Here is a 23190-nt window from a genome sequence, read left to right on the forward strand (position 1 = left end):
CTATTATCGGCAAGTATTCGGCGGCGAGAAAACAGGACTATTACCCTCAATTTGTTGACGCGAAGGAGGATAGAGAAAAGTGTATAGTTGCGCACGTCTGAGTAAGGACATGCTGCATTGTGCCCTTCCTAACTAGGTTTCAGCTAAAATAGGAGAGAAAAAAAATGACAAAAGGGAAAGGTACCGTGTCTCCGGTGAGAAGCGTTGCAAAGAACCTTTTAAAGTGCTTCAATTATCCATTGCATTCATCGGTTTCAGTTGGCATTCGGTTCTTTCGAATCAAAGCTATGCGCGCACACAATTATGTCCAAACTGCACCCCCGCTCGTCTTCTCGAATGGTCTTCCAACACAAAAGCGCTGACTCCTGGAGCACATTGCTCCACGCGCGGGGCCCCGAATCGTTGCCAGCCCCATCAAATGCGCATCTAACGTGTTCATTCCAGCCTCGCTTCACTTCGTGCGCGCTGCACGCAGAAAAGTGCGGTAGACGTGTCCCAATGTGCCCCGAAGGAATGCTGCTCAATTGGTTCCCCTTTCAGCGAGGGAAAAGACAAAAAAAATGAGGCACCGCATGCGGGCGCGCGCACGCGCGCTGAAAGGGGAGAAAGGGTGAGCGAGCGAGGTACAAATCATTAGCCTCCCCCAGAAATCATTAGGGAAGCTAGGGAGCCTCGCGGCGGCAGTCATGACGCGCAGGCGGAGAAGGAGCAGCGGGAGAATTGCCCTTTGGGGGTGAAAGGGACAAGGGTCCGCCGTCGCCTTCGATTGCGGCCCGGGCGCTTAAGGAGTCTCGCCATGCCGAGTCAGACAGACCGCGCGGCGCTGATGGGCTTCGCGCAGCGCAGGCCGCACCGCCAGTCTCGCTCTCGTGCGACTCCGGCCTCGAGGGCACTAACTGTTTTCCATTGGCTTTCACTCGCTCGCTGGCCCGCCGGGGTGATGCTTTTATTTCCCGGGCCGGCTAAGTGCGACGGCCGGAACGTCGAGGGTCGAGCCGTAACTTAATTGTCGCAGATAAAGCGCACGTCGTCTTGTTTAGCTGCGTACCTCCGACGACGGCCAGTGAAGGGTGTTGCAACACCCTCCACCCGCCCACCATCTTCGCCTGCACTTCTTCCACGGGTCCGGCGCTCCGCTGCTTCCTTCCCTGCATGCTCTTCGGGTGGACGGCATTACCCACGCATGCCACCTATCAGTGTACTCGGCTCTCTTCCTTTGCGTAATCCGGTCACTGTACTATGGGTAGGTGCTGTGCTTTGACTTGAGTGCACTGCCACGTGCGAGCGCTGAAAGCCGGATGTTGGCCGCATCCTCAGTCTCGGAGCATTTTGGCATTGTTATTTTCTTTTCTTGTTTTCTTTAATTTTTTCGATGAAGCAGAAGCATTGAAGAAGCAGATGGAGGTAAAGTAGTCACTGCTTGCTTAAGATGGCTTACTTTTGTATTGTCGTAATGCTTCGACTGCTCTTTAGCAGATTTTTCAACCATCAGTTTTCTTACATGACATTTTCTACCAAAAGCTTGGTAGGAACACTCTAACAGATTGGTTCATTATTTTTTAGTCAGCAATGACCCCTCGAGCCGTCTTTGAAGAATCCCCCTTTGAATGCATCTGAAGTACACGCGTTCAAAAGGAAACCGCTCTCAACCATGCTCTGCAGAAATTTCCACTCCCAACGTGTTTATGCTTCATTTCCCAATCAGCCGACGATAAATGGGTAACAAAATGGTTGCATACAGCTAACAGTGCACACAGGTTAGTTTAAATTAAAGTCGGTTGCATTCCAAAGTCTAGTTAAACCTCGAAGTGCTTTCAAACCTTCAATCTGACTTGCAGCGCTGTGGCAAATGCGGATGGCTTCGTTAAACGTTCATCCGCCACGTAGCGCAATCGCTGCGGCGTTCTGGACCGGCCGCACTTCGATTACGTTAAATTCGAGAATGCTCATGTACTTAGACTTAAGGGCACGTTAAAGAACCTCGTGTGGTCCAAATCAATCCGGAGCACTTCCCTGCGACGCCTCTCATAAGCTCTAAGTTGCTTTCCAACGTGAAACCCCACGACTGAATCATTCAATCCCTGCGTGCGTGTTTCGCGCGACAGGCTTATGATGTCACAGCTCCTTTCCCAACGGACGCCCACTGACATTCTCGCTGAGCCAATAGAACTCCGTGGATCAGGCTTTCGAAAAACTAGAGGCTTTCCCACAAAGCCAGCTGAAGCTGAAAATACTTGCGATATCTATTACAGGCCTTGCACGGCGTTTCGCTAGACGATCTTTCAGGCGCACGTTGAAAAACTTGCTCTAGCAAGCTGCACATGTTACATGCCTTGGTGAAGCCACCGAGTTTGCTGCTGCTGGTACGCTGGCAGGATCTAACCCACATAGGGCAAATGACGGCAGTTACCTCCGAGGATTTCAGTCAGCCCATTGCATGATTTCACACTTTCTTTTCTGCTTCCTGCATGGATGAACACGTGACAGACAAGAGGCTTTTGTTGAAACATTAAGTACAAATTAGTAGCGAAAGTAATATTTTACCTGCTTTCACATTTAGAATGCCCATATAACGCACGAGAGGCTTCAGACAACAAGCTTCACGAGCCAGTGCCAACGCTATGTATAACTTGAAATCGCAAGTGAGGAGCCGCCTTATGTGACAGAGGCCTAACTGTAGCTTGGCACCAAATATAATAGAGCACGTGATAAATTGAAATATGCCAGAATAAGAACACTCGCTAATCATTTACGCCAACGTGCCCAAGCTTTATGCCTAATTCTCAGTTTCCGAGAGGGCGTTCGAAGAACGTGTTGTTGGAACGGCCGTATTCATTACGACGCATCAGTGTGATGCTCTTGCAAATGAGTAAAAAAAATAGAAGAAAGGCAACTCATTTGGAGCTTCGCAGTGTTGCAGTCTACATTATCGAGCGTTCCATTCGCGTTCCTCCGTAACGCACCGCGAGAGCTCCCCGCTAACGACGCACCTAATTTTCCCCGACCTTAAGCGGGCACCGCTAATGCATCGCCAAGAAGCTGATTGCTCCGGTTGCGAATTCATCGAAGCAAGCAACACGCTAGAAGGCTTCGCGGCACCGGTTCTAGAAGTGCGCGGTGTTTTTATGCCGCCCTAGACAAGAACAGAAAAGCGAGATGAGTGTGTGGAATGGTTGTGCGTGTAACAAAAACATACACACGCACACAAACACGCACGTACATTAAGTTTAACATCGAATTACTCAACTCCTTGAATGAAGTAGGAATAACGGCAAAGAAACTTTACACGACTGCAAATTATTTCGCAGAACCGTTCAGTGTACACTTCCTTGCCTCGGAAATATTTCTTTTTGGTCGTGGTACGACGCTTATGTTCGCTGCTGCGGCGTTGCGACGGGAGTTGATAGAGTTTCAAAAAAGGCTAAAAGGAAAAGGGGGAAGAAAGAGCAAGAAGTTGTAGCCGTCCGATGACTCAAAAATGGGGAGGGAGGAATGATAGCACAAAGAGGCCGATGCTAAGGATTTCGGGCCACCTTAATGCCGCCCGAGTCGTCATTAAGGAAGCGCATCTAACCGTGCTTTACCGGGCGCCAATTTTGGTGACGGTATCTCAGAAAGCTACACCCTTGGAGAGAAAAAAATAGTAATAAGGGCAGCCGGTAGGGAGAGTGTGTGCTTATGGTACTGCCTTCGTAATCGCTGGGCGCATTATGTGAGATCACTGCTTCGCCGGTACTTCCGCAGGCGTTATGCTTCGACACGTGCGAACATACTCACTACCACCTCCTGGCATTTTTCTCGCTGGGTACTAGAGGTAGGCGGATTAAGGTGGGGGATCAGTAGGCGAGGTTTGAAGTACGCGCCCCCGGCTACTTCATCGCGCTCATATGAAAGCTAAAGCATCGTGAGTGATGAAACTTACTCAAAAGAAACAGCAAAACAACGCAACATAAAAAATTAAAAACAATAGAATGGTGGTTGATACGATGCCCCATGGTAAGAGAAAGCTTTAGCTCCGGGGCTCCTATGAGAATACATGTGAACGGAGAACTCGGTTTTCATGCGCCCACTGCACCGAATTTCAAGAGGTTTGTGGCGCTTAAATAAATAAATAAATAAATAAATAAATAAATAAATAAATAAATAAATACTAGTGACTGCACAAGCGCATTTGTTATTTACACCATAAATATTCGTGCAAATATTGTTGAATATTGCAAAAATCAAAAATAAATAAAAAGAAACTTGTATCAGGTCTACAAATCTACGTGATGTTCCACGTAATTTGAACCAAACTTTAAAAGTATGCAAATACCACGTAGCTGGGCCGAAAGAAGGTAATGTTGTTTGTCGTTGCCCGGAGATGCTAAGATTATTTTTTTTACATTCCGCATAATTACATAATTAGTCTTAAATAATTATACAACACCTAAAATATTAGAATCAGCTGAATAGTGTCAATGAGAAAACTGCAGAGCAACAACCCCCGATACAGCTTTCTGCTGCTCAATACGTCCTACATAAAAGTGTTTTTCCGAGCGTGAAAGGTGCCCGCGAATACACGCAATATTGCCACACGACTCGAGCACCACTCGAGGCACATTACGTAGCATCGATGTGCTATGCAGGAGACTTAGACCTTCGTCGAGCTTGTGAAAAGCTTTTTGTCTCCGTCCCTATCATCGTATTAATGATGTACACTGTAAATAAAGGCTTCTGTCTTTCTGTCTGTCTTTTCTGTATCTGCAAATATCTTGGGAAAATCGCCAAAGACCGCATGATCATGCAGTGCGTACATTTCTCCTCGTTTAATGCACTGACATGCTATGTGTTCCCGCTGCATAGAACTCCGTGACCCACCGCGGTGGCTGAGCTGTTATGGTGTTGCGCCGTTAAGGTGGCGGGATCAAACCCAAGCCGCGGCGGCCGCATTTCGATATGGGAGCGAAATGGAAAAACGCCGGTATCCTGTGCGTTGGGAGCACGCTAAAGATACCCTGGTGGTAAAAATTAATCTGGAGACCCCACTACAGCGTGCCTCATAATCAGACCGTAGTTTTCGGCGCGGGAAACCCCGGAATAATTTTTTTTATTGTAACTCACTTATACCCATTGTTGCTGTTCTGTTGGCTAACTTTTGGTTATTCGAAGAGTTGAATTTATCCAACGTAACTTAAATTCTTCTGCTGTCCGTGATTCTGTTGTGAAAAGCAGGGTATTACTTCATTTACGGATGCTTCGCAGCACCTATGACTAGAAAGAAGACGGAGTCTCAACCCTGCGTTAGACTATAGAGTACTCTCTGAAACAATGTACCCCACGCGCCAAAACAGAATGAAAAATTTTAATGTACAAGAACACCCAGTACTAAGTTTTAAGTACAGAATAACATAATTACTTTCGTGAATTTGCGTTCACGCTAAATCAGCTTTCGTGCTTGATACGTCAATGTTGCATCTGTTTTCTGTCTATGGCGTGTTCAGCCCTTCGTTGGTTGCTCGTTGCTCCCTCTCCCGATTGAAGAGTAATCGCAGTGATTACTGGCTCTGGTATGCGTGAATAAGTGAATGTATGACTAAAGTGCGAACACGAAAGATTTCTTTGTACATTTTCAATGGCAATCAGAAAACTGGCGAAACACGCGGCTCAGTAGTCAAGCTTGTGTTACCTGAGTGGCAAAGATGTCGATAAGCTTCAGATTCCACCGGGAGACGCAGGCGAGAAAAAATAATAAAACATAATACAAAACAAAAATAAGCCTGCATCGGGGACACGGGTACTATTTTGTCTGCTCCCGATGAAGCGTCAACCAACGACCTTACTCGCACCGTTTGACGCCGAAAGGCAAACGATAAACTGGGACAAGCGAAAATTAATGAGGTCGACAGTGGGTTACGATGGTAGGAATGCTAGAAATACCTTGTGGACGGCAAAGCGAGCGGAAGCAATCAGTAGAGAAGGACGGCGGAAAAATGAGAGAGAGAGAGAGAGAGAGAGAGAGAAAGAGAGACGAGGCATTCGCATCCCTTGCCCTTCAGCCCTCTCAACGCTCCTACCAGATTATTATTGCCGTAGCGACATGTGTAAATGTATATCTTGCTCAACCACGTCACCTTAGCACAGAGACGCGCGGTGAGAGCGATGCTTGTCTGTTGGCTCCGAACCATTCAGCCTTTGCCCTTCCAGATCCCAAATTTTCGCCTGTCAAGCGAATCTACGAGGGGAAATGAAAAAGAAAAGGAAAACTTATAACAGGCAGGAATGTCAGAAAGTTCCAGAAAGGAACTTTCTGAAAACAACTGTGTCTCGATGCTAGAGAAAAATGAATTCGACGAGAGCTGAAACAAGGTGCACGCACCGTATACATGGAGAAGGGGTGGAAGCAGCCGCGTAAGGTTACACAAAAGGAAGCGCTGGGTCTAGTAAAACAAGAGAGAGAGAGAGAGAGAGAGAACGTGAAAGAAATAAGCTAGAGGCAGCAGGGACGGAAGTTTGCGAGAGGCGACGCCCAAAAGAAGGAAGCGTCGTCGGCTCTTTTCTATTGCTACGGCAGAAGCACCTTTGTGTCTCGCGATAAAGGAGACAAAGAGAGAGAGAGATAAAGAAAGAAAGAAAGAAAGAAAGAAAGAAAGGGAAGAAAGAAATGAATAAAAAATGGGTGCTTTCAGCAGAAATGATACGCCAAACAGAGCACGTCACAAAATGAAGAGCCAAACCGGGCAAAACGAACAAAGAGTAGAAAGCAGAATACTGCAAACAAACGAGATACACTGAAAGGGAACGGAAAAGCGAGTAGAGCCTGGAGTGAAACCCGGAGCCTCCACTGCTGCCACCGGCGATGTGAAGAAAGGTGTCGGGGTGCAGCTATGGTATCCACTATATTGTTTGTTTCATTGAAAAAAAAAATAAGGAGAAGAACGACGAACACCGCAAGAAGGCTCGATCGCCATCGTCGCCTTCATCGTCATCATCATCATCACCGTCATCGGCGGCTTTCCGCTTACGCTGCACTTCGGTCCTCATTTTCCCCGGTGCGAACGGAGAGAGTCTGAGAGCGAAGAGAAGGATGAAGAAAAAAAAAGACGTTGATTGCAGATGCCGTTCATACAGTCACCTCCACCACCGGGGGCCCCCTTCGCCCTCTCTTCCCGGCATCCTCCATGTGACACGCCCTTCTATCCTCGCGCCAGGGTTACATCCCCGGAGGCATGTTTGTCTTGTTAGTTAAAGGCAGTCTTCGCGCCGCTTTTGAATCGGCGGTAGAATCAAAAAGAAGACGAAGGCTCCGAGGAGGAAGCGTCGAGCGTACAGGGACGAAGAGAAAGAGATGATGTCCAGGGTAACGCAAGAAGGTCGTCTTCGTGTCTGTTTCGTTCACGAGATGAAAGCGAGGGTTGCCGGGAAAAAGAGCCCTTGATGAGGCGCCAAATGGGGAGCCGGGTTCCCTCGGTTTCTGCCGCGCCAGCGTCTTTCCAGGGCCTCGGCGGGAAGTTGTCGCTCGACGATCTTATCCCACGTGGGCTCGTTCATTCGCTGGGAATTTTCTTATCTCTTATTCGGTTGTATTTGTTCGCAACCTTTTCTTATTTGCCTTTTCCCCATCTTGCTTTCGGTTTGTTCAGTTTATTTCCCTTGCTAGCTCCTCACTGTCTATCCCCGTGTGGTGGCTTCGACGGAAGGCGTAAACGAAGCGGTGCTTACGAGATAACGCGAGACCTATGAAAACAAAAGCAATAAAAGATGATGAAGGAGCGATACCGCTACGAGGGCGAATTCGTAGGCCGCAGACCGCTTTCGCAAGGGCTATTTTCGGCAGGGTTGAAAGCAACCTACGGTTGCTTTGCGATTTGAATTTTTTGTTTACTTGTGTTTACAGCAAACTGCCTCGCTGCAACTTTTGCATGCAATCGTATGTGCATGGTATACAGGGTGTTTTGGCGAACACTTTCGAATATTTTTAAAGGTTGCCTGTGGCAGATATCGAAATTCTAGCTCGTGAGCTGGTCTACTCGAAGAGGAAGACATTACTTGCACAAAAAATATCAAACCATTTATGGGGTCTTACGTGCCAAAACCACTTTTTGATTATGAGGCACGCCGTAGTGGGGGACTCCGGAAATTTGAACCGCCTGGAGTTCTTTAATGTGCACCTAAATCTAACTACACGGGTGTTTTCTCATTTCGCCCCCATGAAAATGAGGCCGCCGTGGCCGGGATTCGATTCCGGGACCTCGTGCTTAGCAGCCCAACACTATAGCCACCAAGTAACCACAGCGGGTTGCGCAAAAAGTAATTAAATGCATAATTGACTAATTAGCAAATGTTCACAAATTAAAATTTTAACTAATGACCTTATGGTCCATATTGCAATTTGGAAATACTAGTCGTGGAGTAGACGAATTCTCAGGATGACGCCAGTTTCGAGATATTAATTCCCGAACTTTGCGGAGAAATGTATTCATGCGTTCCAGTTAATTTCTTAACAAAACGTTGTTTTATGCATTGAACCACAAAAGTAACTCGAACCCAATGCATCTGAAAGCTTGAAAGTTTATTTAACATAAATAACGTATACATTTGCGAAGTACACACTATTGGGCCCCATCAAATTTGTTAAAGAACTCCGCAAAGTGCGGGAATTAATATCTCGAAACCTTTTGTATGTGGAGTTTGCAAGGCGGATCGTCTTGCAAACTCCACGGCTTGGAAATTACATCAAGGGCCATAATGTATTTAGGTAAAAATATTATTAGCGAATTTTTTTTAATTAGTCGTATATGCATATCATATTTTTTTCTTTCTTTTTGCAAGTAATGCCCGCCTCTTCGAGCAGACCAGCTCATCAACTATAATTGTGCTATCTGCTACAGGCAATGTTTAAAAAAATTTTTAAATGTTCGCTGCGACCCGATAGATTTCTACTTTTGTAACCAGTCCAAGGCAGCTTAAGCAATAGTTTCTGGCTTAAATAACAATTAACAAAACTCCCCGTTTTGTACTTTGAAGTCCTCTGCTTTTCGCATCAGAATTACCGACAACGCATCGTGTGATTACTGTGGTCGTGAGGAGCACCCTTCAGGACGTTTTCTTTGACTGTCCTCGCTATAATATACAAAGACGATTACTCGCGGTTGCGCTTGCTCGCTTTGATCAAAGACCTCCTCCTCCTCCTCCTCCTCCTCCTCCTCCTCCTCCTCCTCCTCCTCCTCCTCCTCCTCCTCCTCCTCCTCCTCCTCCTCCACCACCACCACCACCTCACTCTCTCTCTTACCTTTCTATTCCCTCTTTCCCGTCCCCCAGAGTAGGGTAGCCAACCAGACGCTTTATTTCCTCCTCCTCCTACCTCCCGCTCCCCCGTTCCACAGTGTAGTGGTAGAAAACCGAAACCACGCCTTATATCAAAGGCGTGTTAGAATCATTTTTTTTTCCATGATCGGGCGCTGTGTGGAAAATATGAGGAGATGAAACGAAAATATAATGCGAAAGATGAAGTAGAAAAAGTTATGTGGTGAATGCGCCATATGCCCTGAAAAAGTAAAATAAAATAATAACGAATGTTTCTTAGTTGGTAATGGAATAAAGGGATGAAACTTTCATACAATGAACTGAAATTCTGCTCTTTGGATTGACCTGTTTTGTGTGCAAATTAAAGTACGAACTCTTTCTTTTATTTTCTTATTTATTTTTTGTATTATTTATTTTCACGGAGAGGGGAGGGGAGGGGAGGACAAGTGAAAGCAAGAAAGTGTTCCAACGTTCCGGCTCGACCATACAGCTAAGACACTCCCAATAAACAATTTGCTTGATGTCACTTCTTATCCTTCTTTCTTTTAATCAAGAGACCAATAGATTCTAGCGTACTAGAAGAAAGGTTAATTACAAACCAAAGTTAAACACAGTTTCGTCCGGAATTAATGATTCTAGCAGTTGCGCTTGGCACACACCATTATGCTTGTCATTGACAATGCATTCCCCAGTTTTCAAAAATGCCATTTCGCAGTTCACAGGGCCTCATAAGTTCTTTGAAAACCATTTCACTCTATTCTGCTAATGTATGCGTACGCACTGTGTGTTTTCGCTAGCTGGCTCAACTGAAATCGAACGCAAGGAGCGCATCTCCTTAAAAAATAAATAATAAAGGAATGAAAATAAAATGAAACGCTGTGTAAAAATGACCATGAAAGTATTATTTTCCTTCTTTGTCTGTTCTTTTTCATTGCTCATAGTATTTTACTTCACTTTCGCGCTTGAGATTTTTGTGTGCGTAATTTCAATAAGAATATGCTGTTTCTGCTTCATTAGTTACGAAAGGAACACATCTGTATCGCTTCGGGCACAGTTTGTAGCTGTTTTTGAGTATAGTGAACTAGCGCACAGCGATTTATGTCCTCAATATCTTCGAACGCGGACAATTATTGTATCTATAATGTTCAAAAACCACGCGACGAAAAAAAAAAAAACATAGATAAGAATGAACATCTTGTATGACTGAATCAGAGCTCAGAACCTTTACTTTATAAAGCTCAGGGTCTTTACTGCGGTGTCGTAATTTCTGAGAACGCTCTAGTATGTTCAAAATGGGAGTGACGAACGAGGCAAACAACTAGCGTGAACCTTTATTTTCTACCGCTTATAGCGCCTTGGTTGTTGAGGTAACCATGACAAATTGTGAGATGATTAAGAAGGAATAGGTAAAGATGATGATCATGATGATGAAGATCATCATCTATAAGTCCACTGCAAGACTAGAACGGCTCTCTCAGAGATTCCTAAGCACACATTTCCTAAGTCAATCGAAACCGAGACCACTTGCGCCGTGTTGTAACCCTTTTCCTTCTCCTTCGTCTTAGCGCTTAGTTTCGTTTAATTGTTACGAAAAAAACCCAACTTGCCTCATAATTTTCATATCACAGACATTTTAAGGCTTCTCTTCCCTTTCTTTGTCCGGATATTGTGTCATTCTAACAGAACATAGGTTGCCCATCCCATACACTACATAATCTGTCAGATTCCTCAGTATATATGCAAGCCGCTTAGACATCCTATGTTTGCTTGGCAGCAATCAGTGGCGCTGTTATGATGGCTAGGGCCCCTCAGATAATGGCATCGCTACCAGCGTAGTCGGTAGTAGCAACACTTTAGGTTGAGGACGCGCCTGAGCAATATAATAATTAACCGGGAAGCCCAAGACATTGTTTTTAATGCGACAGTAGTTAAGTGATTCACCTTCTCTGTCCGTCCATCCGTCCGTTACGCTGACGACAACCGTCAACATCACCAATGCCACACAACGGCGCCTTTTGTCGTCATTAAGCCACCTCGTCATCCTTAGTTTCGCCATTGTCCCAGGAAAAAACATTATCCATAACCACCTCCAGCAGGATTTTTACCAAAGTCAGAGAAACAAGTCGAGTGCACTAGCCACTCATCCATCGCTGAGTAGTTAGCGAGCTCGACTATTTATTTATTTATTTATTTATTTATTTATTTATTTATTTATTTATTTATTTTCCGCACCCGAAGTAATTGCAGAAAGGAGTGGTATACATGAACAACAAGGACATACATTTGCAGCAAATAAAGATTTAACACAGCTTGTTGTTTACGGCTGTGTTGAAACTTGCCTCCTAGACGTACAGCAAGCTTTCGATTCAGTTCCGCATAAGGCGATTATTTTCTCTCTTGTAACCGCGGAAATTTCGGGTCGTCTGCTCCAATCTGTGCATAATTTTCTATCGGAGCACCGGATGAAAGTGCGTGTCGGAGGAGTAACTAGTGAATACCGAAATGTGAAGTGCGGTGTTCCACAGGGCAGCGTATTATCGCCGCTTTTGTTTAACACCGTACTCGCCGCGCTTCCAAGTCGTTTGCCTCGGGACACTGACTTACCTGTGAGCATAGCTGTCTACGCAGATGACATTGCTCTGTGGATAAGCGGCCCTTCACACCTTGGTCCGCGGCTTCGTGCAAGCTTGCAAAGAGCTCTCAGCGCTACTTCGGAGTACTTGGGTGAAGTTGGCCTGCTCATATCACCTGCTAAGTCGGCTGCAATAGCATATCACCCTAAACAACGCGCTCGTCGAACAATGAGCCGACTGCATCTTGACGAAACGCCTATAAAATACTTGGATTACCTCGTGAGGCGCAATCTATTGCATTACTCACTGAAGCGCATCAGTTACCTCTGAGGCTGCAAGCAGATCAGAGAGCTCTGTATCATATTGAGCGTCTGCACCGCGCATCGAATGTCCAATCGCTCCTTGATCGTCTCATTGACCGGCCGTTATCTCGCATGGGAAAAATGGCGGCTTTATTTACTGATATCACTACCATTTCTGAACATGCTGCTTCAGATACGTCTCCGCCTCCAAAAGGTATCACAAAACATGCATTCCCCCTTTACCTCACAATCCCTGACATGCACAAAAAGTCTGATATGGTTGTTTCGGCAATATTTTAATTGGCTCCGTCTCACATGTTCGAAAAGTTTCCAGATTATCTTCAAGTTTTAACAGATGCATCTGTACACAACGACGGTCAAGGCGCCTCTGCAGCTTTTTTCTGCCCTTCAACTCAAATACGACGTATCTTTCAAATACCTCATCCAACTTCATCAACCACTGCGGAACTAGCAGCGATTAATGTTGCGCTGAAATACGTGCAAGAGGAGTTAACTACATCGAAGGTTGTCATCTTTACGGACTCGCGTGCTGCCCTTAGCAGGTTACAACGCAGCGAGCTTGATTGTCCATTTGTGCGCAGCATTACTGACTCTGCGAGCAAAATTACATCACGTGGGGTATCTCTCGTTGCTCAATGGATACCTTCACACGTAGGAATCGCCGGAAATGAAGAGGCTGATAGGCTGGCTTTAAGTTGCGCTCATAACAACTGTGACTGCCAAGGAATTTTTTGCAAGCTTGATGACGCTCGTTTGCTGATTCGTCGCCACCTACTCAAGCAGCATCCAGATCAGCGCGTCGCAAATGGAACGTTCACGCCCCATGTTCGTGGTCGAAGCTTGCCTCGTCGCGCTAGAGCACAACTGCTCAAGCTGAGGTTTGGTTGCGTGAACGTGCACGAACGTTTATAGAGACAAGGGCGTGTGGCCAGTCCATTGTGTACGTCTTGTGGCTGCTACGAGACACTTCCGCACCTTATATTTCAGTCTCCCGCTTTCAGTGCGCAGCGCATGTCGCTAGCGAGAAACTATCATCTCCTTGGCCTGCGGTGTGCGACACTCGAGGAATGTTTATACCCCAGTGGTTGTGCATCTAAACGTGATCAGGCCCATCGCGCCCTAATAACCTTTCTAGAGTTAACTAACTGAGGTTCACGTTTGTAGCGTAAACATTCAACATTCTGTAGTAGTGTGACCTTCAGTGACCGGCCCTATACTGTGTGTGATCTGTACTGTGTCCTAACGCTTCTTCCTTCGAAGATAGGAGGTGGCGGGTTCAAACACCTTGTAGTGTGCATTGTGAACAGACTGCCGGTGAAACCGTGATTGCGTGCAGCTGTACTTGGCGTCTCATCGTGGAGCGCACAATTAGCCGCATAGCGAACTAGCCATGGATGTGATTGATAATTGTGGAGGCTGTTCGACGCGGCGTCGCTTTAATTCCCGCTGCAGAGTCGAAACTCGGCAGAACAACGTGCGTAGTGTACTGTGTTCTACTTTAGTCTTTAGATTTGTCCTGTTGCTCTTCCTTTCCTCTTTCCTCCCCTCCTTCCTATCCTCCATTTCTGTGTTGCTGTCACCTCCCTTCAGAAGGGTAGGCAGGCGTTGTGCCCCTTCCGGTGGCAGTTGCCAGCCTGCTCTTCGCTTTCCCTTTACTGTTAATTGTGTATATGTGTATACGTTCAAACTTGCATTGTGCGGAATAGTGACGATGAAAGCAGGCAGATGGTTCCAATACAGACTTGTTCTTGGATAAAAAGAATCCCGGCACAACTTTGTTCGACAAGATCATACATCAACTTTAAGTTTGGGATCACAACGGGATTATATGCGTGACGGTCACTTTATAAGCCCGACTACAGAATTTTGTTTTTCAATTTCTTACTTTACGACAATACATCTTATTACGACGCCAACCCACTCCCTTAACAAGGTACCCTTTGAACACGTTGGGTTCCTTGTCCAATTCCGTGCAGTGAGTGAACGCAAATCTTCTGCTTTATCTCTTTCTTCTGGGTGATCAATGGGTTATGCTTCGGATGGTTTCCGGATCGACAGACGCGCATAAACGTTGACGTTAGCAGCGAATTCCATCCAAATGTATTCCAACGTTCTCAATAAATGTTCGTACAGTGTACGCGTCCTCTCTCTCTCTCGTTCTCCTCTCATACGCAGACTTACTGAGAGACACAATGCGTGCTATACAAGTCGCTTCAACACGAAACAACACGAGGTTCAATCCCATTGCAATTCCGTATTTTCCTCCTTCGTGCCTTCTCGTCTTTTGCCATTAACAATGTGCGCGAGCGAGAATGATCCATATCGCCTGTCTTGCTGAAGAAAAAAAAAATAAGTAGCAAGAGAAAAGTACATCGCAAGGCCCTTAAACTTAGAAAGAAGGGAAAAGAGACTCACATTCAGGGTAAAGAAAAAAAAATCAAATTCCACAAAGATGTGTCCAGTCGACAGGACGAGACGTCCACCTTGTACACATTCATTTTAAATTCATGGCAGCAGAAATTGTGACAGGCTTTACTTAGCAGAATGGCGTTTTCCCGCTCTCTTACACTGCCTTTAAAACGGGAGATGGTTTCTTTCTCGTTTCTTTTTTTCCTCTTTGCCCGGGATTTGTTGACCTCGCCTTTCGTCGTCATTCCAGATGTGGATACGAACATATATTACTACACCTCCGGTGGGACGCATTAGCCCGTGTGTTCCACCATAGCTTGCTGTGACATACGCAAAAGAAATCATCTATATACTCCGTGTACGACAAAGGCACGTGACATTTTATAATCTCCTTTGACCTTTCCTTTGTTCGATGTTTAACACCAGAATACAGGATTAAAACGAAAGCTACCCGATACAAAGTAACTAGAGCGTTGTCTGGTCCGTCCTCGGTGCCTTTTGCGAATAGCGGTGACACTTAAGAGACGCAGCAACGACAGCTTGTCCGAAAAAAAAATGCGACGTGAGAATTGAATAAAACAGAGATAGGATGCATGTAATAACTGATGAAAGGAGGGCTTCCACCTAGCAAATGGCGAAGCACCGGATGGACAGCGAACCGCTGATCAAAATAAAAGCACAGTACGCGCCACAGGGACTCATCTCCCAAAGTCTATCGAATTTGAATTATGGTAATGCAGTGTCCGTTGGCGTCAGCCTACCTCAAGCTAGCGAAAAAAAAAGAGGAATAAAAAAAGGTGCTTTACGTGTACCAGTTTCGTGTTCGTGTCTCTGTTTTCTAGCGCGCCTGTGCCCGCCTCTTGGCTTCATTCTCCGCGCCCTAATGCTTTCTAATGCACGAATTCGGTCTAGCGGGAGATTTGGCCCCTTCCCACCTTTTCAAGGCGGCAGCGGGAGGAAAGAATCACGCCCTGTGTTTCGTTCGCTGCCTCTTGGGCATCTATGTGCGTTTATACATCTCCGTTTTTCTAATATTCTTATCTTTTACCACAAATTTATTCTCTGCTGCATCTCTTTTCTCTCTTCGAGTCGAAGGAAGGCAGCTTCTTCGCTCTATAGTGCTGTAACATTCTGCTCGTCCATTTTCCATTTGCCCCGATCTTCCTTCTCTGTCCAGTTTTTTTTTCTTCTTTTTTTTTTAGAATTGGCGCTCGTTCTTTGATCTTTTAACTACATTCGGGAAACGGAAAGAGTCTGGCTGTCTTGCAAACTACCACGTGAAATGGTTTTATTGGAGTCTGTGTGACGGTGAGACCTGAAGGGCTCATTTCCGTCGTATTGCACTAGCGTCCGGCACGTTCCGTGTCAACCTGGAAAAAAAAAAGAAGAAAAGAAAAAAAGACTGAAGGTTTCGAAGCCATGGGGTGATTTATTTCGGGGATTTAAAGAAGAAAAGCTTCTTACAGGTGTCGCGGTGCGGGAGTTTGACCCTGAGCACGGTTTTACATGTCGATGCTCAAAGTTGCGTTACATAAAAGCAACGCGGGTTTGCTCTAAATTAAGTGGAAAGCGTATCTGACGTCTTAAAGATTTGTGCCTGTTAGGCGGTGAACAAATGAAGACTAGCTTTGCGTTTTTCACGGCGTTGGAAATTTCGTGGTAAATTTGTGAACAGAGAGAGAGAGAGAAAATAATGCAGAGAAAGGCAGGGAGGTTAACCAGAGGTAGTTCCGGTTGGCTACCCTGCGCAGGGGGAAGGGTTAAGGGGGATAAAAAGAGGAACAGAGTGGAAGGGGGAGATAGAAAGAAAGGGAGACAAGCACGAACAAAGCGCGTACATTACAGAGCGGTAGGGGGCGGCATTCTTAGAGTCTGTCGTGAAGCCCCGTAGACCGCAAGAAACTTAATAGCGCGAGTAAGGCCTTCAACGTGGATGTTCTTTCGCAGCATTGGCCTAAAGCATTTAGTTCTGAAAGTGGACAATTGTCCAACTGGTCCAGTACTCTGCACATCACTTGTCTCTGAGCGCTATATCGTGGGCAGACACAGATATGTGCGAGCGTCTTGTCGATGTAGCGTGTGTCGCACGTGGAGCTGTTGGCCATTCCAATGAGGAAAACATATGAGTTCGTAAAGGCAACACCTAGCCACAGACGGTAGAGCATGGTCTGTTCACGTCGTGGTAACCGAGGTGGGAGGTGCATCCGTATGTCCGGTTACAACAAACGCAACCGACGCATGGTGAAAACATTTGAGTCCCACAAGGGCAAAGTGCACTCACGGGACATCAATCGCAGCCCAGCCGCAGTGTCTGTTCGCGAAAGCGGAATGAAGACTCGTTGACAACTTTCATGTGCAGATCGGGCGGCTTCGTTGGCGTGGTCATTCCCGCTGATGTTACAATGTCCTGGAAGCCACTGAAAGATTATATTGTGTCCTTTGTCATGGATTTGATGACATATGTGCCGAATTTCTGAAGCCAGTTGTTCATTGGGTCCGTGGCGCATTGGGCTTCGTATGCACTGAAGGGCTGCCTTGGAGTCACTAAAGACTGTCCATTATTGCGGTGGCTTCTGCTTAATGAAATCAAGTGCAGCACGGAGCGCCGCGAGTTCTGCAGCCGTCGATGTGGTCACACATGAAGTTCATAATTTGATTTCCTCAGATTTTGCCGGGATGATGACTGCAGCAGCAGAGCTGTTGTGTTTTACTGAACCATCTGTGTATACATGTTGCCGCAATCTGTGCACGTTGTGAGTGTGCTCCAAAGTTGCTTGTTTCAAAGCTTGCAATGGCGCTCCAGCTTTCTTTCTGATTCCTGGAATTGTCAGTTGCACTTGCGGCCGGTGCAGACACCACAATGGATCTGACAATCGTGTAGCGGGCGTAAATTCTGATGGCAAGTAGGACTGATGTCTTACAATAGTTTCAGCAAATGTTGAAAGTGGCCTTTTTGCTGGCAAGCAAGCAAGATGGTGTGAGGGAATCCGAGTCAGGTGTTGGATGTGTGCTCTCAGGAAACCTGCGTCAATGCAGACTGTCAAAGGAGCGTCTCTGGCTATGGCCACTGTCGGAATCGATGACGTAGTTTTGGGGAGACCGAGACAAGTCCTGAGTGCTTGGGCTTGCACGCTCAGGAGTTTGAGAATATTTGTAGTGCAAGTATTTCCTAGTACAGGTGCTGTACCGCAGGAATCCCAAAAACATTCCTTTATATAGTTGCAACATTGACGGTACTGTTGCGCCTTGAGGAGCGGAACAAGCCGACTGGATTTCCACGTTGTAGGGACCAGGCCGTCACACCATGATGCGTTGTATAGGCCAAGAAGGGCATCTCTGGCCTCTTAACCAAGGTTTGCAAGTGCAGATTATGTGTTGCCATCGTGTCCTGGTGACGAAGATCGCCTGCACCCAGCAAGTGCGGCCTCCAGTTCTTCGATGGAGAAAGCAGCGTCCATACGAGGATCTCGAGAGCAAGGGGGCACAATGGGAATAGGTGCGCAAGGTGAATACGTGAGCGCCGAACCCGCGATCCTTGCGCAGTAATCTTCGGCTGCCTCGACTTCTCGGCGTCCTTGATGTAGGGCTTAAATGGACGAAGCTGTTGAGGTGCTGTTCGAAGTCCACGGATTGTTCTCCAGACAACCGACGGAGGTTTACGCGGGTCGAGAGACTTACAAAACGATTTCCAGCGTTGATTTTGCAGTACAGCAAGGCGACGCTGAATTTTCTTTTGAATGCGTCTGGCCTCTCTAAGGTCGTAGAACGATTTAGTCCGTCTGTACCGTCGCTCCGCTCGCCAGCGGATTGCACGGAGTCTCTGTATTTCCGAATAAAAATCTGTGTATTTCTCTAATGGCCGAAATGAGCGCATAGCATCCTGCATAGCCTTGGCGATCTCAAATTCTAGTGTGGGCGAAATGCCTCCGTGGCATGCGTCTTTCATAAGTGATTTAAACACCGGCCAATCTATTGTTTGTTTAAAATTTGATGGAACGGATTTGGTGAGGCCTTTTATCTTCAGGTAGGTAGGAATGTGGTCGCTTCCGTGGGTTATATATCTGCGAACCAATGGACGCAGCGAGTGAGGCATCGCCAAACAAATGCTAAGTCTAAACAACTACTGTACGTCCGTCCGCGCAGAAACGTGGGACTGCCATCATTTAGACAACAAAGTTCATGGTCGCAAGCAAAGGACACGAGGTTTCTTCCTTTGGAATTTATCTTGTTGCTTCCCCAAAGTGAATGATGCGCGTTGAAGTCCCCAACAACAATCCATGTCGCATCTATAATGTCACTCAGTCTCTGTCTATCGAAACGACTTGATGGAGAAAGGTAAACGCCCACTAAAGTAAACGCAAGTTTTGTTTTTTCACGGTCAAACACACATACTGATTAGTGTCATGTGGCTGCACTGGATGAACAACGCAAGTCAGTTCACACCGTATGTAGATGATCACTTTGCTAATGTCAGTACAAGTCGATGACACATGAGGTTCATAGCCTGAGATCCGGACGGGTTTCTGTAGCTTCGGTTCACAGACAACAATGGGGAATCGATTGGTGAAAACGTAATGGCGAAAATCAATGCGGGATTTCAGGCCACGGGCATTCCATTGCATAATAGATGCTTCCATGACTTGTCTAAAGAACGGCTGACGCGGTAGAGCCATTGTGCTTGCTACTCGAGGCTCGCAAGAACCGGATCCAGGCCGTCCAGCACTTGTAGTGCACCTCGAGCAGATGGCGTCTGCATGTCATTTATCAACACGCGAATGACTTTCATTAGAAATTTTATTATGGCGATTACTTGCTTGTCTTGACCTCGCACGTGATCTGTGCCCTCATTGGTTCGTCGGTAGTCCACCGTAGACCTTTGTTGGGCTGGAGGACTTAATGTCGGAAGTGCAGGCCAGTCGTTTGCAGCAGAGGTATTCACTGCGTCATCAGACACCGTGTTGTTAGTGTGGGTGAGCGCCTTGGGAGCACCAGCCTCAGCAAGTAACCTCTGTCTTGCGACGGTATCAGTATTTCTAGTAGACGAGGATCGTCTACGGTGACGGCGGACACTACGCCGTCGCACTTTGGCAGCGGCCTCTCTGTGAGTTGAGTTGTCTCTCACCATTTGTTTTAGGACTTTCCGCTCTGTCTTGTGTCTCGGGCAGTCTTTCGACGATGCATCATGAGGACCGGAGCAATTGGCACACTTGAAGTGAGTCGCACTGCAAGCATCAGCACTGTGCTGCTCAGAACATCTTGCGCACACGGTCGAATTTTTGCATATGCCGCTGACAGGCCCGATCTTCAAACAATTACGGCACTGAAGTGGTCTTGGAACGAACGGTCGCACTGGATGACGAAAAAATCCAACTTTCACGTGGGACGGCAAGCTACCTCCCTTGAAAATTATCCTCACACAGCGTGAATCTCCTAGGCGACGGATTTCAATAATAGTTACATCTGCTGTGGTGGGTTTGACCAAAATAGGCAGATCGTTGTCGTCGATTGACTCATCGACATCATAAATCACACCTGATATATTATTGCTGTCCTGTGGTGTTATGGTGCGAACATTTATCTTGCCCAGCATTTTCACTGTACTCAAGATATCCAATGCTGCTCTGTTCTTGACATCAACCGCGAGAATGTTCTTACGGGTGTTAATTCTCATATCCGTGATCTCATTTGGAACAAGAGCCTCCAGTGTGACAGATATGGCTTGCCTGTTTAGCCGATTCAGGTTGTCGGTCGGCGTCTCGGGTAAGACTAGGATGGTATGAGCCGTGTCATTGGCCTTTGCTGCCTCCGTCATCCTTGTTGAAGACGAGGAAGCAGTGACGATTCTCCTCTTTCCTTTTTGCCTCACAACAGTCAAGTAGTCGCCTTCATCCGACAGATCTTCTGAGGCAGAGTAGTACAGCAAGGTGTCCTCGCTGCCTGTATCGCTCATCAGGTTATTGCGCTTCCTCGGAGCGCTTGACGCTGTGACGTCGGTCTCCTCCGGTCGTCTAGCTGTCTCCGCTTCTATCGCCGAAGGTCTCGAAAGCGGTGCCTCCCGAAAACACGCAAAAATACTCGCAAAATGAGAGCAGTAGAAAACGGGGAAAACGAGAGAGAGAAAGCAAGGAGAAGAAATCCAATGAGGCCAACTAGACGATCATCCTGTTTGCTACTATACACAGGAGGTAAAGGTAAGTGGGAATAGAATGAGGAAAAGTAAAACAAACGAGAAAATTGATTAATCATCGGAGATATTCTTATTTGTCCTTTCTTGGATTCTACGTATGTGATTATATAATAGCTAGCCACATGTTGGTACATTTTAAAATTCCAGAAGACCCTTTAATACGACGAGTACATACCGCACTACGGGGAAAATTACTGCCACTGTGTTAGACGCAACGCGATAAGTTTGGGTTTCATTTCTTCGTCTTGTGAAAAAATCATCGGAATTGACCAAACGTAAACGGCACCGATCCCCAACACCGAATCTATGAGGCTATTGGGAGCAAGGCACTTATTACCTCCGCTTAGTCGACATCAATCCGATCGTTGAAAATCACGTCTTATTGTGAAAAGACGGCAGATGTTTTGGTGATTTGTGTGGAAACGGTTGCACTTCTTGCTGATTATGACGGCAACGCAGAGGTGACAGAGACGCGCAGAAAAGAAAAATAGTTCGTTATGAACTTGAACCAACTCTCCAAACTGTGCACCTTGTTGCTCTTCTCGCTGGTGTTTAATATTTTTCATTCTCCCAAAGAACGAAGGGTTTCAAGGCAGAGACTTGGGTACACTTTGCTTTAGGCGAAATGAAAGTTCTCGAAATTGCGAGCTCTAACTCTAGCAAATGAAACGCTGCACTCATGCGGTGCCGTCTTGCTAAAGGTACCTATTGTTAATGCTATATGTATGGACTTTGTTACTTTTGGCAGTGGTTTGTTGGTGTTTATTAACTGCGACACTATGGGAAGTTTGGCTTCTGAAGAGCCCGCAATCCCAAAACATGCGCACGCACGCACGCACACACACATGCGCACACACAGCAAACGAGAGAACAACATAAATAAAAAATCCAAACAATAAAATCTTTAACAATTAGGGTGGAGGAACGTGTTCATAAATATGATCGGGATGGCAATCATTATGGCGGCGAATTAATAACAAAATGGGCGCGTTACTTTTCAAGTCATGAGGTGGCGGAATGGTGCTGGTGACGGCGCGATTGACGATGATCAAATCGAGCGATCCCGCAAGAGCTGCGGGCCCGTATCGAACCTCGCTCGTGTTCTCTGTCGAATGCAGGGGCCTCCACATCGGGCCAGGGTCCCCGGTTCGTTCGAGAACCACCGCCGCGGCTTCGCTTCCACAACAGCACGGGAGGCAGCCTCGAGTGCTCGGCCCGAGGTCACCCCACGCCGGAGCTCCGTTGGCTCGCCTTGGACGACACCGGCGTCGTTCCCGGTGCTCCCGCACTCGACCTGCCGGGCCTACGCCGAGCGCGAGCCGACGGCTCGCTGGAGTTCCTTCCGTTCCGCGCCGACGAGTATCGGCAGGACGTGCACTCGGCCACCTACCGCTGCCTCGCCTCCAACCGCATCGGTGTGGTCGGCAGCAGGGATGTCCACGTTCGCGCGGGTGAGTGCAACTCTGGGCCTTCGACAGTGTCACGATTCTAATCCGACGCCAAGCCCACAGACGATGGCCAGTTCGGCCGGCCACAGGCGGAAGGTAATACATTAATAGGATCGGGTGAAATAAATCCTAGCATTGCACTGGCCCTGAACGCAATCTCTGCCATTTGCGTGCTGGCGTCAGGATCTGTAGGGCCCAACTACTATGGTTGCCATGTTTAGAGATTTTGAGGGCTTCTTAAATGTTAAAATTTTGAGTTTTTGTCTATTCTGCAAGTAATAGGCTACCCGAGTTATCGATTTGATTGCCAAGCATAAGGGTTTTTGCCAAGACAGTCATGTTTGTCACTGTAGCACTATCACTTAAACGTATCTCTTCCGCGCCATGTTAGGAAAGCAGTACCTCTACACTCGAGTCAACAATTCGAAGTCATCTCTCACACCAAAACTGACAGGTAGGGCGCGCGCCTACTAGCGACCAAATCTAGCCGCACTTCGGCAGCCTCTTGGCTCTTTCTCTCGCATGTACTCTATGCTAATTACACTTCCTTCCTCATTAGTCTTCTTTTTCTCTTTTTGTTTCTTCTTAATTTCTTTTCTGTTACTTTCAAAGATTTGATACTGCTTTAAGAGTTCGTGTGGTGTCAGCCTTGTCAAACGAGTCCTTTGCCGAAGTCCTGCAGAAAGATTTTCAGACAGCCATTCAGATAGATGCTAAATTTATCTATACGTGTGGTAAAAAACGATGCCGTAGCACTCGTCTACTGCTTCTGTCATAGGCTTGATGCTTCTTTAGGACGTTAAACTGTAGCATAAATAATGTTTTCATCGGTTCATTCTATAGGAAAGCATTCACATTAGTATGTAATGCGCTACCAGCTGGCTGCTCTTGCTTAAGAAAAAAAAATGCCGGCTTGTTCTCGTTGTTGCATGTCACCTGCTGGCACATAAGAAAGTTTGGGTATA

The 23190-nt window shown here is 46.6% G+C and overlaps 1 protein-coding gene across 1 annotated transcript in view; it reads left to right on the forward strand.

Moving 5' to 3' along the window:
• The window catches only part of LOC126536904 (cell adhesion molecule Dscam1-like), a 333560-nt gene that overhangs the window by 124035 nt on the left and 186335 nt on the right, over window positions 1-23190 (forward strand). Inside the window, exon 3 of the mRNA XM_050183951.2 lies at window positions 21896-22228. Within this exon, the coding sequence (XP_050039908.1) occupies window positions 21896-22228 (333 nt within the window). The remainder of the gene's footprint in view (window positions 1-21895; window positions 22229-23190) is intronic.

Source organism: Dermacentor andersoni, chromosome 4, assembly GCF_023375885.2.
Source record: "Dermacentor andersoni chromosome 4, qqDerAnde1_hic_scaffold, whole genome shotgun sequence".
NCBI lineage: Eukaryota > Metazoa > Arthropoda > Arachnida > Ixodida > Ixodidae > Dermacentor > Dermacentor andersoni.